This window comes from Arthroderma uncinatum (assembly GCF_011692745.1).
Source record: "Arthroderma uncinatum strain CBS 119779 chromosome Unknown scaffold5, whole genome shotgun sequence".
Classification (NCBI taxonomy): Eukaryota; Fungi; Ascomycota; class Eurotiomycetes; order Onygenales; family Arthrodermataceae; genus Arthroderma; species Arthroderma uncinatum.
Genome location: NW_022983867.1, coordinates 1,456,620 through 1,471,509, shown reverse-complemented (window position 1 = coordinate 1,471,509; position 14,890 = coordinate 1,456,620). Strand labels below are relative to the sequence as shown.

The 14,890-nt window shown below is 50.2% G+C and overlaps 3 protein-coding genes across 3 annotated transcripts; 2 read left to right on the top strand and 1 right to left on the bottom strand.

Moving 5' to 3' along the window:
* Window positions 1–4,082: 4,082 nt before the first annotated feature.
* On the top strand, window positions 4,083–5,709 carry GIQ15_06836 (uncharacterized protein; the record flags this gene model as incomplete). The annotated part of the gene is made up of 8 exons (XM_033554253.1): window positions 4,083–4,206; window positions 4,259–4,275; window positions 4,490–4,771; window positions 4,975–5,093; window positions 5,159–5,372; window positions 5,430–5,479; window positions 5,542–5,603; window positions 5,651–5,709. The coding sequence occupies 8 exons, from the start codon at window positions 4,083–4,085 to the stop codon at window positions 5,707–5,709; spliced, it is 927 nt and encodes a 308-aa protein (XP_033403768.1).
* A 2,641-nt stretch (window positions 5,710–8,350) lies between these two features.
* On the bottom strand, window positions 8,351–9,554 carry GIQ15_06835 (histone H1; the record flags this gene model as incomplete). The annotated part of the gene is made up of 7 exons (XM_033554252.1): window positions 8,351–8,509; window positions 8,561–8,779; window positions 8,846–8,913; window positions 8,968–9,098; window positions 9,160–9,182; window positions 9,346–9,371; window positions 9,485–9,554. The coding sequence occupies 7 exons, from the start codon at window positions 9,552–9,554 to the stop codon at window positions 8,351–8,353; spliced, it is 696 nt and encodes a 231-aa protein (XP_033403767.1).
* A 4,394-nt stretch (window positions 9,555–13,948) lies between these two features.
* On the top strand, window positions 13,949–14,800 carry GIQ15_06834 (essential for mitotic growth 1; the record flags this gene model as incomplete). Its single annotated transcript, XM_033554251.1, has 2 exons — window positions 13,949–14,248; window positions 14,324–14,800. The coding sequence occupies 2 exons, from the start codon at window positions 13,949–13,951 to the stop codon at window positions 14,798–14,800; spliced, it is 777 nt and encodes a 258-aa protein (XP_033403766.1).
* Between the last annotated feature and the right edge of the window lie 90 nt (window positions 14,801–14,890).

The following is a 14,890-nucleotide window of genomic DNA, read 5'->3' as shown; positions in this document are numbered from 1 at the left end:
GCGGAATGGCCAAGTTGATCATAGAAAGGGTTGGTCTTACATATGCCGTTATTATAGTGAAGTCATCAGCCCCCCAGCCACCACCCAGATGCAGTACCTTGGAAATTATCCTGATTGTGACAAAGATAGTAGCGGCTATAAAAGGAACAAGTGTTCCAGCGTCGAGTACGGGGTATAGCGGCTCGATAGGAATATTGCATGCGCGAGATCCAAGGTATTTTGCGGCTAAACTTGGCGTATTAGAACAGTCCAACATGAGATGACGGGGTGACATACTCAGCGCCTCACTTGAAGTGCAGTGGGCTATTATACATTTAGCAGCCTCCGCTTGAAATGACTTATCCGAACAGAGGCAGATTGTGTCATTTCTCGAACATTGCGTAGGAAGGTCAGTAAGCACTTGACGTTGACAATCGACCTAACCACCCGTTAGACATATCTATAAGAAGAGGCAATTATGGGTTCATACAGCACACTGAGGAGCAGCTGGTTCTTCCCTTGGAGCCAGGTCTCTTGGAGTCAACCGCGAGACGGCAACTGGGGATGCCAGTGTGATGGATATCGTTGATATCAAGGTGAATATCGGTAGCAAATGCATTTTTTGTAGACTTGATGGCCAGGTATGCAGCAAGTAGGAGGCAGTCTCACAGAGGAGGATCTAACCGCTATTCGGTCAATGAACTGGTTCAAGGGCGAAACCAGACATTATATGTATAGGTTTTTCTGTTCTATATGTGAAGGGGGGCAACATATTTGCCTTCTAGAATAACGAAAGCTTCTGCTTTGTTCGCCTGTGTGAAGTATTCGATACCTCATTTGGGGTATACCTACCGCCATAACTGGACCTTGGCACACCACCAGGCGGGAAAGAATGCTAAGGTTAATATGTCCGATGAATATGAAGATATAATCCGAAAGCCAATGGATGGTTATAAACAGGCTCCAACTGGACGGGACGCCTGGGGGATCTGCATGATTATTGATTGCTCCCGTGTCGCTGACACCCACCCGTCGCTTAAACTCACCTGTTGGCTACGCCCACCATATTCTCTCGCCTGCCGCTTCCCACTAGTATCAACTATAATACTATCCAACCGTTTTTTGAATCTTGCCACGCCCTTAGACGACCCACGATTGGGCCTGTCTGTGCCTGTGCCACGGCGGCGGACGGGCGGTGCCCCAGATCAATTTTTTGCTTAAACGAGGCCCGACCGCCGCTCAAGCCAATATCAATGCATTGTTATCTCGTTCTAGATTTATAAAGATCCGAGAGTTAGAGGATATCAGAATCGCCCGTTTTGGAATCACGCTCCCGTGCTCAGTCTCTCCTAAAGTGGCAAAATAACACCCCCTTGCATGTTTGAGCCAGCTGTGAAGTAACACTTAATAGTTAACTAACAAAGCCTAACCAACGGTTCCTTTATGACTGGTAGAAAAACATTTTAGGATAACTAGATACTAGTTAGCTCCGATGTCTGGCATATCTCCTCGGTGGTCCCCAAGCGTCGCTTGGCCACCCCAAAACGCCTGACGCCTCATAGGGGGAAACCATGTGATAATATATCCGTTTGACTGTCAATAACGCAGAAATGGCCTTCGGAAGAAGTTTAGGCTGACCGGATGGTTTGAAAAAACGGGCAGGCAACTGCGAGATGGTTGTCAGCGTGCTGAAATACGAGCCGTCTCTCGTTGAAGATGACGCCGGTTGAAGACAGCGTGGAAGACGTTAAGAGATTGGCGGACGGCGGCGGGTACGAGGCGGCTGCCGGCGCCGGGCCGATAAGCGCTCAAACTAATCAGAGCGCGAGAAATGGACAGGCGACTGACAGAACAGTAAGCCAATAAGACTTCGTAATACTATAACTAAGGTTCGAAACTAGCGCCCTCCGCCGCTCATTGGTGGAACCGGAAATTTCAGCAACGACTACACTAAAAGGACCACAGATATAGGGAAGGACTACAAATATAGGGAAGAGATGACAGTTGATATAAATATACTGGCAACTACCATTTCTAATTTGGAGCCATGACGATTGTACCCTTTTCTTTTCTCTTCCACCTTCCCCTCTCATCTCATTCGTTTCCAGCCCCTTTTCGCCTGTTTCTCGAAGCGAGGGCAAAGAGGAAGCGAAAATAGACTGTTTGTAGTTGAACAGAAAGAAACTTATTTCGGTCCAGCCATATACCCTGAACGCTTGCTAAGGACCTTTATTTCTGTACCAACTTGGGAGACCTGCTGGATTAGCACGCAGGCACAGCTCCCGGAGCACAGCCGCCCAACGTTGGGGGGTCGTGAAGTGGCCCGCAGCAGACGAAAGTGGCAGCAGCATTATACAGTGGCCATTTGCTTGGCCCGGGACCTATAATGTGTTAGATATCTTCATTATGTGCACACACGGAAGGTTGGACGTCGTTGTCCTTACATGAGGTGGCGCCTAATGAGCTTTGGGCTGGAGGGATACCGCTACATGAAGCAGGACACACTATGCCGAGGAAGATTCCCAGTCAGTATTGGCTTCATATCCCCTCCAAAATTCTTTCTCCCTATGGTGGACAACTTACGCGATCCTGTACATGACGCGCATGCTATAACAGTTAAGGAGAAGGCGAATAATTGTCAGTCAAAATATTACTCCTTTGAGTATATTGAAAGCACAAGGTGTGGGAAGTTGAGGGGAAACTGACAAACTGAAGGTGGTGGCGGTGGAGGAGTTGCTGGTGCTGCAGGCGGTGCTGGACCTTTGCATGTCACAAACAAGAGCCAAAAGTGACATCCATTAGCCAGAGGGAAGGCACTGGCATTTGAAATCGCGAAGATAGCAATGAGCAAGAGTTTGAAAGGCAACATGATTAGGTACGTATACCGCGGATACGCAATTTGATTGCAGCTATGTGGTTGAACGTAAAGGCGACGGGTGAGATATCAACCAGAATATTTTTTGCAAGGTGCTACTATTCTTATAAAGCCTCCTACCCTTCGGGGAGCCTATTTAACTCAAATAAGGGCCATTTAATCCCCTGTGCATAGGCTCTCTAGATTGCTATCTACTCCCTACCATGACGTACCATTAGCTATGGAATCACGGGCATCTATGCATCAATAACCCGGAACAGTAGCATCTGCCTAATCTGATGCCACATCATGCCCGTGTCTAAAACAACACCGATTATATGTGCTCTCAGGCCTATCTCATGAACCTTCATTTATATCCTGGCCAGACATGCATAGTGTCTTAACTGAATTTTGGGTATTTCTATACCATGTTCGGGAAGCACTGCAATCTCTACTGGATAATTGGCCTTTTCCCCGATCCCGTGAGGGGAAGTCTAGGGGTGACATCCTCCCTGTTCGATCACGATGGTTCCCACTGGCAGGAGCGCTGGTCGCGTTTGAAATATGCACCTCGGATAGTACCGCAGTAAACCTTACGCATAGCCAATCACCCCATATATACAATTCCACCTCCTGGAGAACTTAAGGGCAATGACTCTTAAATATGCAGTCTCACGCATTATCCAAGCACTTTCAAAAATTTGTTGTCGAAATTCCGACACTACAGAATGCAAATGTGGGCGAGGTTCGAATCGACCAGGCTAAGCGGCATAGGTGCAGCAAGGACAAGGGCAGTTGGCCGGCCTCATTCCGTCTACCGACCGAGTTATTTTGCGGCTAGCTGAAACAAAGAAAGAAAACCAGGGGGAAACGATTTGAATAAATCATGCGGCGCCCTTTTGAGATAGTGAAAGCTGTCTGTCTGACGTATGCCTGCCATGCCCCCTGTTAGAATGACTATCAAAATCGCAATTATCAGATTGTCATTCAATGCATGAACCCAAATAAGGAATATGGATTGACCCATTGCATCCCGTATGATAGCCTGGACTTTTCCGCGGCCCGTCTCTTTCCCCTCCCGCCAGGAAATGATACCAAGCGAAAGACCTAGTTCTGACACTCTGGATGAGGCATTCGCTGGCAAGCAAAAGCGTCTACTTAAAGTAGAACTTGGCCACCCTTCTACCTTCTTAGCGAGCAACAAGAACCCCCCTTTTTTTCCACTCAACCCGTTATTCTCCAAACCAAAATGCCTTCTGTCAAAATGTTTCTCGCGTTTGCTGTGCTCGCTCTCACCTATACAGGCTCCCTTGCCCAGACTGTAGCAGGAACTTGCGACCAGGACGATGGCAAATATTTCACGGACACAAAGAGTGGGTTGAGGATTTGGCATATGGCCCTTAGCTTTCGCTAACACTGATATAGGCCAAACGTACAAAATTGTATGCAACTACAGGATAGGGGCCACGGAGTTGTCACGAACTCCAAGACCTAGTCTAGCAAGTTGTATAAATTTATGTTCGTACACTGCCGGCTGCAACTCTGTCGACTACAACCCTACCGACAGAAACTGCATTCAATATGGAGGTTCGGTGGTAGGTGTGATAATTTTTCCGTACAAAGATATTAGAATGGCACTATTAATACAATTAACAGAAAGGTACTCTAGCAGCCCCCGGAACCCACCACGCATACCGTGAGGTTGCGGGCACCCCGCCATCACCATCTGGATCATCTTCACCCCCTCCCCCATCAGGGTCTTCTGGCTCGACACCACCAGCAGAAACCTCTGCTCCAGCAACCTCCCCACCGCCATCTTCTCCTCCACCTTTTACCCCACCACCTGCTCAAGAAAGCCTTGAGATTGTCAGCAACCCCAAATGTGGGACTGATGCTGGAAAAGGATGGGTAGCCGATGATGGTGAGAATGACTTCCAAGTTTGCCATTTTTAGTATTTGTGATATTTGGCTTACCGCTCGAAAGGGACCCATTATAAGATTCAATGCGGCTTCCACGCAGCTGGAAACCAACTCGCAAAGCACGATGGTGTCCCCAGCTTTACTGAGTGTATGAAGAAATGCAGTGAAACGGTTGATCCCCCCCAGCCAAAAGTCAACGTATTGATCTAACTGCTGTGTAGAACGGCTGCCTCTCAATTCAATACATGAACAACCCACCGGCACCAGGCTATACCGCCAACGAATGTATTCTATCCGACGGCGAAGGCCCAGGAACTACCACCTGCGAACATTGGTTTGCGTTAGTTTATACTAAATACTTGAACACACTTTTCACTTATGATACTGATGGTCTATTTCCCCTAGATACACCGTCCCTCCACCCGCACAACCAGAAACGGACCCATTCCCATACACCCTCTGCGAGACGGTCTGCCCCTTCAGCGACGGTATGATCTATGAGAGCGACCATGGCGAACGTTTCAAAATGAGTTGCAGCAAGAGACACGGAATGAAGGTCCTCTGGACCCAGCCAGCCGAAACCTTCGATGACTGTATGGATATGTGCGCAAAGATTGTGGTAAGTATAACTCCTAAGCCAGATACATCGCGTACCTAACATGAGAACAATGAACAGCCATGCCATAGTGTAGACTACCAAGCTAGGACCAAGAAGTGTTATCTAGGGTAAGATCAAACCCCCAACCCCCCCAAACTAGCTGGATCGAGAAGCTAATATCATTATCCAGCGGGAATAATGGTCAGCCGAGCATCGCAGCGGCCAGTTTTGCCAGTGCGACCTCTATCGGATGTGCGTCCTCCTGCAAGAAATCTTGCTCATGTAAATAAACTTGATAGCAGGAGTGGATAAGAAGGATGAATGGAATGGGGATGGATCACTGACTGGAAGAGCTTGATGGACCTTCGAAGAAGAGTGGAGGACCATAGGTTGAGAGCCCTTGGGAAAACACCGACCAACTTGGTAACTAACTAGTCCAACTAGTTATGCACGCAAACTGATTTCTTTTGTTCTCTAATCTTCATTTTTGTAGTCTTCTTGTGTCCCTTTATGGAAGTAGGTAAATAAACCACTACGCCAAGAAGTCCCACTTCGAACCTTAACTCTAACGTTAATTTAGTCTTTTGCTTATGTAAATCTTGGATATCACATGACCATATCCCGTAGTTTCCTCGCTCCCTTTGTCCACTGCTCATGCATCCTCCATACTTACATTAGAATATCTCCCAGCCAGATCCTACGGGAGCTTTGTCAGGAAGTCACCCACCATGTATACCAATTTACCGACCTTGTCCTTTTTAATGGCTAAATGCATACGACAGTGGCACGATCAAGTTATTTATCACCTATCTCAGAGGACTTCAGCAAACCGCCTTTCTCTACAATGGCCCGATCGCTCGTCACTATTGCTAATCGGACCATGAAGGAAACGTCTACCCATCCTGAGGCAATAATGGAATGAAATATATCCTAACTATGAGGACCTACCATTGACTAGATTTCTTGGAGGCGAAGATGTTGTGATGGGCGTTGGAGAGTTGAATCGTAACCACTGCAGAGAGAATTACACATCTTTTCTCGTATTTTCCTCTGAATGCGTACTTGGGTTATATACCTCACCCATGGATAAGGAGACTCGTACTTGGATTGAGCGGAGGCGTTAGAACGAGATGGGAACGACGAAGTTTTCGACGGAGTTCTATAGGTGAGCGATACCAATGCAGGAGTGCTGGACTTGGGTTCATAACAGCCATCCATCGTCCCGTGCCTAGTCCAAGGGCAATATCGCCTAGCATTCAGCTTGTTAACATCCGTACAGCTTTTTCTCATCGCTGAAGCTCCTAGAACCAAGTCGAGTCGAGTCGTCTTGGGCAAGGCTGTCAACTTCCACTGGAGAGGTGTTCCGATACTCAGATCAGCAACTTAATATTGAATAGGACCAAATCGTCACAAAGCCTAGGCCACCAAACAAGAAACAGGAAACAGGAAACACCACTACTGATCCATTGGACGATCTTCTGCCCGAGGAGAAACCTTAGGAGGTCGGCCTAGGACGGAATCCCCCACTACTGGCTAGTTTGGATCCGTGTTTCCCGTGCTGGCATAAATAGGGCCACATGTACGGGCTGCCACTTGGCCTTCAGCTGGAACGAGCGATTCCGGGCATTCTCCGGGCTGATGCTGATGCTGATGTCAAAGTATTACGTTGTCATAACTGAAGGGAAAACATACTCCGTAGCGCTGGATAGCTCTGTTAGTTATACCTTTGTGCAAGGACAAGGGTAATACAAGCATCCTGTCCTCAGCTTCGTGTCTGGCTACCTATTATTCGTCGGGCTTCACAGGACTATCGGTAGCTGTCACAGCCACGACGAAAAGCTGACATTGCGACCAAACTGGCGGCCGCTGACTACCTGCTGGGTCTCAATATTGGAATCCCGGGTAACCGACGCGAATAAGGAGGTTGCCACGTCAGCGTTAGAAGTCACAGCGAAGCCAGTACCTTCAGTCCTTCGGAACGGACGGAGTTTACCCGTAGCGAAAAACCTCTATATCACCACATTGCGTATGTTAGCAGTATAGCTTCATGAAGTGCAATACTACCGTGTTGTAGGGGTGATAACATCAGATGTAAGGAAGTATGTTGGTGTCTGCAAATATTTTATTCCGTCGTGAAAGGGATTGACTCGAGTGAAACTCGCCAGCGGCTGAATGCCCAGTTCAGGGGAGATGGCATCCCATCCAAACGTCTGAAGGAACGGGGAAATAAATACGAACCACGATCATAGCCACGATATTGACACGCCATGGTACGAAAAAAGCAATTAAATAAGCCATTACTAGCTAAAGTAGCGCGAACCTTGCTACATAGTTCGCTACAACAGCCCAATAATTCTTTTCTTTGTCGTTGCATGAGCTGCGAACCAAGTTTACGCCTATCTATCCCTACGCTCTATATCCTACGCAAGGGAAGATGAATAAATGAACGAAACCATAGATTTCATATCCATACACAAAAAAGTTGCGGCGAAACAATAAAGAGCGCAAAGAGAGAGATAAACACATAGCCATAAACATTAACACGAAGAACAGAAGAAAAAAAGGGACGATGAAAAAAAGGAAAAGAAAGGTAATGCAAAGTCCATCCATCCCTATCCCCCACCTCGAGACGCCGGTTCGTTTGTTTGCTTCCCTGCTGGTGCTGGTGGTGTTATATATTGGTATGGTATGGTTTGGTATAGTGTGGTGTGGTATGGTCGTGGGCGATGAGTTGGGATGGGCGAGCGAGAGTCGAGGAAGGAGAGATGAGGTGAAAGAGGGTATTCGGTCCATGTCGGATCCACGGAGAGGGGAGAGAGAATGTGTGTAGAAGGGAGAGATATCATATCAGCCCGTACCAACCAGCTAACCATCCAGTCCACGAGCGCAGCCGGGAAGGCATAACAAGAATGAAGACAAAAAATAAGAAAAAGACCAGTCAGGCTCAACAGGGCACGTATATTATATCATGTTCATGGTTTTTTGGTGGTCCTGTTGGCTCAAGCGGAGGCTTTCTTGGGTGTTCCCTTGGCGGTGCTGGTTCTCTTCTTCTTTGGGGCGGCCTTCTTGGGAGCGGCGGCTGGTTTGGCAGACGACTTGGTTACTCTGCCTGACTTGGTCTTACCGAGGACCTTGGGCACGTCAACGACGGCGGGTGCCTGATATGCTGTTAATAGAGTAGCAGAATTAGGCAGAGAAGGGATACGTACGGAGGTGGAAGCCTTGCGTTGCTTGGTGGTGTTGGCCTTGGTCTTTGTCTTGGTGGCAGCAGCCTTCTTGGTGGTGGTGGTGGTGGTAGCAGCGGCCTTCTTTGGCTTCTCTGCCTTGGCTGCTGGCTTCTTGGTGGTAGTGGTGGCCTTCTTGGTAGCTGGTTTAGCAGCTTGTTTAGCAGCTGGCTTAGCAGCGGGCTTGGTTGCGGCGGCGGCCTTCTATACGGAGTTAGAAAGAGAGCTCTACGATAACGGTAAAGGATAACAGTAGAGCGATGGACGCACCTTGACGGCAGGCTTAGCGGCGGGCTTGCTGACTTCCTTCTTCGCGAGCTTCACGGGGCCAGAAGGACCTAAGACGCGTCAATAGAGGATCAATAAATGTGATGGAACAGAGCCGGCCGTACCCTTTGGCTGGGTGAAGTCGCCCTTCTCGACGGCAGCCTTGAGAGCACGGTTGAACTGCGCGTCAAAGGCAGCCTGGGAGGTGATGTTGACTGTGTTGTTGTTCTGGACGTATTTCTTGAGCGCTTGACGGCTGCAGACACGGATTAGCACGGGACCATGGAGAGAGAACATTGACGAAGCAGACAACGTACCTGCTTCCATTGCGTTCTTTGAGCTGGATGGACGATGAACACGTTAGAAAAAATCTTCAACACGCGACGACGCAAGGGTATCTCTCATCATCTACTCGCGATGATGGTGGAATGTTGATGTTGATGGTGGTGCTGTGGAGATGGAATCGCCACGCAACCACCGCGACTCGGGGCTGATCTACTCACGGCGACAATGGCATCCTTGATCATATCTACACGACTCGAGTCAGCAAACGAACGCGATTCCAGCGAGACCGGTATCGTGAGCCAGCGACGCGGCTGGGTGCTGGATCACGGCCGTCTCTGGGAGAGGAGTAGGGCTTACCTTTGTACGAGGCGTGGGTGGCGGCAGCGGCCTTGCCAGAGGCAGCAGCGGCAGCTTTCTTTGGAGGCATGGCGACGAGATGGAGGTAGCTGGATACTGGATCGACGAGAGAAGCTGGAGATGCGAGAGAACAAGCTGAGAGACGCGTTGGTGGCGGTTGGATGTTGTTGTTGTGGTGGGAAGAGTTGAACGGGCGCAGGGAGGACGGGCAGGCCAGCGGGGCATGGGCGACTTCTTATAAGGGCGCCCCGGGGCGGGCGAGTTGATCTGCCGCATCACCTCTTCCTCCTCTTCTCTCTTACTACTATTCTCTGTTCTGTTCTCTGTTCTGTCTATGTTCTGTTGTCTCATCTTGTCTTATGTCTGTCGCATGTCGTTGTCTGGTCTATGTCTACGAGTTCTCCTCCCATCACATCACATCCATCCTATCCTATTCATATATTCATTCGGTCGTGCGATCGCCTTGACCGGCATGCTTATAGACAGTATCTAACCTGCTCCCATGTATACCAGCGAGGACGATGATATGCCACCGTAGTCCATCTATCCTCGTCTTCATCTCCATCATCGCCATCATCGTCCTCGCCGTCGCCGTCGTCGCATCACCGCGATGAGCGCATCTGGCGGCCATCCTGCTGAAAACACCGTATCCATGGCTGTCTCCCTAGACCGGCGACCGTAGCTATGCAAAAACCGCATCCAGGCCAGCTTTATCCCTCCTGGTGTGGCCGTGTCTTGCTCTTCCGTCCTATCTAGATCTATACAGCCCGTAGCCCGCAGCTTTCATGTATTGGGATCACGACCAGACAGCGGTCATGTACTTCCACCGCAGCCAGGAGACATCTTGCCCTGTAGAAGAAGGAAAACTCGCCTCCTGTCTTCTTCTTGCCTTTACTGTGCGGGATCACTCTCTTCTCGTCTTCATCCTCTCTCTCCAGCTTCATCTTCGTCTTGTATAGTTCGTTTGGTTGTTTTTTTAGCTGCGGAGTGGATGGCTTGGCGCCTACATAGGTTGTATACAAGAGGAACATCGACGGTGGACGGAACAACGCTTGATCTTGGTGGCCACAGGACAGCTATGAGGGTGTAAGATGGTAGATGGGAAGAGCGGTCGTCGCTCTTCATGGCTATCTACTTTACAGGCCGATAGATGCATGGGGAGAGCCCGAATCAGGCGTTGTTCTCGCGTGTACCTGGTACCCAAGGATCACCACCACAACATACGATGTTAGGAGGACAGATGTCAACGATAGAGATGATAGTGATGGTAGAGATGGTAGAGGTAGAAGAGATAGAAGAGATGGAAGAGATGGTAGATGTAGGAAGGTAGATAAAGAGAATGCACCGCGAACGCCGTAACACCGTACAAGAGACACCGTAGATATGCTAGAGAGCTATGCTGCTCCCCTGGGCTTCGCTCCCATCGCCCTCTTCGCCTTTGCGTCCTCCTTTTTTTTCTTCTTGGCCATCTCCACCTTCTCCTCTGCCTTTCTCTTCGCGCTGGCCTTCTGCTCGTCCGTCTTGGCCACCGGCTTGAAGAAACCCTCCAGCCGCGACTGCTGGGCGCTCTTCAGGTTCTTCACCAGCCGAGCAGCACCACTGCGCACCCGGTCTTCACTGAACCCCTTTTCCTCGACCAGGAAACGAACCAGTCCCTCGATGTCGGGCGCAGACCACTTGACGTCGCACTCGGGCGCGTCGGCGGGTCTGACGTCCGGGTTAAAGAAGAGGTCGCGGGCCTGGAGGTACGGCCAGTCGTCGGGGATGACGTATTTCTTCTTCGGGTCGTTGGTGATGGCCTCTACCACTTTCTCGAGCGTGCCGTGGTCGCGGATCAGCTTCAGGGCGGTGTTGGGGCCGACTTTGGGAATGGGATCTAGATAGTCACATCCGAGTAATATGCACAGGTCGACGAACTGTTCACGTCAGCAAAAAGATGTCCTCTCCAAGGGCAATGAGGTAAAGTCAAGCTAACCTGGGGCATCTCCATCCCTAGCCCTTCCAGCACCTTGTCCAGATGGATCTCCAGAATTGGCTCCTTCCGCTGCTCGCTAAAGGTAAGATGTCTCAGCAACACCGGTGCTGCAAAGCACAGCGTATCCATATCCTCCGAGGCAGCACCAAACACTTTCCCGCCCTTTGCAAGTACCGCACACTGCGCCTCTGCTTCCGTGGGCGCATCGATATGCGGGATCCCCATCAACCCCAGTAACCGCTTGCACTCCGCATTATGCTCCTTTGTAACCCTCACCGTCCGACGAGAGAACTTTTCCACTTCCTCCGCCGTGCCTGTCTCCTTGGCCTCCTCGGCAGCCTCCTGAGCTTCCGCCTTGCGCATCGTACGTTTCGCCAGTTCACCGGATTTCAGCTTCGGAGGGGCCCCGTCAAAGACATAGAGCGGCTTTATCCCATTGTCCACCATGCGGAGGGTACGGTAGAACATTCCCATCAGGTGCGAGGTCGTCTCGCCGGACTCGTTGGTGAGCTGTTGGCCATCGGAGCGCACGGCGATAAGAAAGCTGTAAATGCTCATTGACCTGGAGCTTCATTAGAGTTCTATTCCGTGTTCTGGGTAGAGTTGACATACGCATCCTACACCTGTTAGCTGTGCTCACTGTCCGTGGTAAACGGGGGAAACACAACTTACGATGGCCACCTTGCGCCCGAACTGGTTCTTGATCTCGCCCGACTTGACCGCATCCGGGGCATTTTCTGATATTATCTGGTACAGATCTGCGCAGAGTCAACACGGCACAGACGGTTAGACGGGGATTGACCTACTCTTTATACCCATCTTGCCTCGATCGAGTGTTTCTTCAGGTGTATTTCGTGTATCAACTGTGCTTGAAGGTGGAAAGAAGAAGCCGAACGCGGTTAACGCGCTTTCTACGCGATGCAATTTACCATAAACGGACTAGCGCGGCTTACGTGTGGATTAATAATATATTACGTAAGATACCGAGAGAAGAGAGAAAGAGATATAGATATAGATGTTAGAAGTAGATAATAAGATGAATAGATGTTAGAAATAGTGAGAGGGTGAGAAGATGAGAAGAGTTAGAAAGTGAGATGAGAAGACGAGAAGAGTTAGAAAGTGAGATGAGATGGATTGATGCAGTCAGTATATCGCTTCCTGTCGCATCAGTTGGCCGCTGCCCAGATGATGGATTCGCACACTCGGCCATTCGCGCTCGGATGGGCTGTACAGATGGTCTTGCCGCAGCACTGTTTGGACTCTGTGCACTTGGTGCCGCGGGGGAAGCATGTTCGAAACTGTCTCTTGAAGAGGTCCTCGGAGTCTCCGGTGCGAGGACTGAGATCTGATGCCTCGTTGGCTTCTAGAGCCGCTGCTGGTGCTGGTGCTGGTGCGGGAGCTGCCAGGGCGATGGCAGAGAGGAAAAACATGGCCGTGATCTTGTGGATGAACATGTTGGCGTTTGCTGGCTGCTGGCTGATTCCGGCTTGGAGTTTGCTCGTCTGATGTTTGATTGCCTGTCTGTAGGGTGGTATCAATTCATCTGACGCGAGAACTCATGGCTTTATATCTCACTCCGTAGTGACTGTAGTTATCTGTAGTAGTTGTAGTAATTGTAGTGAGTGATAGCAGTTGTACTGACACTGCATAGTGACATAGCATGATCGCTGTACCCTCATTCTTTCAAGGTCGACACTTTCGAGGACAAGCTGATAGAGTCGCCGACTCGCCGTACAACGTCGCCTTTATCTCAGCGTTGATCGGTATAAAAGTCGCATCTATACGCAACGGCCTGCCCTCGCATATGTCTGTACCGCTGACATGGGTATCTAACAGACTCCGAGGCAGCATGCTCCCAGCCTTGTGACCGGCCCATGGCTGGCTGAACTGGACGCCCCGTGAAGGATGGGCGCGTCCAAGGGCGTAGAAGAGCAGAGAAGCGAAGAGAGATAAATATCGGAACCCGAGTAAAAAAAGATAAAACGAGCGTCGCTTATCGTGAGTTCGGACACTAAAAGATATCGCGGGCTCACACTTTAACCACCAACATTTTTCATCTTCCTCTTCTTCCCAGCTATCTTCTTCTTCCTCGTCTTCCTCCTCCTCGTCCTCCTCCCTGTCGGTTTATTCTCTGCAATTGGCCTGTGTTGCACCTCGTCTATTCTTCCGTATTCTTTATTCCAGCCTATCCATCCTTCGTCGACCCCACCAGTCGCTCATCAGGCCTCACTGCATAGAAAATGGGTGAGATGGCCAACAGCACCGAGCTCGCAAAGCGCAAGAGACCGAGTAAGACACTTCTTCCCGTCGCCGATTGAGCCCGATTGCTTTGGTTTCCTCCCCTTCGTTGTCTGGACTGCGCGAGGTTTCACTCTCTTGCTCGTTTTCCTTGCCGAGTCGAGCGTTCGGTGGTTGAAGAAATTTTCCTTTCCCTCACCATCACCATCGTCCATAAACCAATACATCATTATCATCGCACACGCCCAACCATGATGGCACAGCTAAACCTGCCGGTGATAGGAACCCAATCCTGCCCGCCTCCAGAGCTTCCCCAGCTCGTGGCAGAGCAGCATGTCCCCGTCTCCGCGCAGGACAAGGACACGAAGCGCCTCATCGTTGTCCTGTCCAACGCCAGCCTGGAGACATATCGTTCGTCTCATGGCGGTGCCGGACGGCCTGCCAATGGTCGTGAGGAGAAATATTCCCTTCTCAACTCTGACGAACACATCGGTATCATGCGCAAGATGAACCGTGACATCAGCGAGGCCAGACCGGACATCACCCATCAGGTTTGACCCTTCTCCATAGTCAATGCTTTTTGAAGGATAGACGGTCACGGACAAGAGGTAACTTACACCGTACAGTGTCTTCTCACCCTCCTCGACTCGCCCGTCAACAAGGCCGGCAAGCTCCAGATATACATCCACACCGCCAAGGGTGTCTTGATCGAGGTCTCGCCCACCGTCCGCATCCCTCGTACCTTCAAGCGTTTCGCCGGTCTGATGGTTCAGCTTCTTCATCGCCTGTCCATCCGCTCCACCAACTCGGAGGAGAAGCTGCTCAAGGTCATCAAGAACCCCATCACCGACCACCTGCCTCCAAACTGCCGCAAGGTGACGCTCAGTTTTGACGCGCCCATCGTTCGCGTCAACGACTACGTCAAGACCCTTGGAGCCAAGGAGAGTATCTGCGTCTTCGTCGGTGCCATGGCCAAGGGCAGAGATGACTTTGCAGACGCCTTCAAGGACGATACCATCTCCATCAGCAACTTCAGTCTCAGCGCCAGTGTTGCGTGCAGCAAGTTCTGCCACGCCGCAGAGGATGCTTGGAATATTGTCTAATCTGCGTTAAAACTTGGATGTATGTCTGTATATCTACGATTTGATTGTCTGTTATATCTACCATTTGATAATGGCGTGCTAACCTGCTGT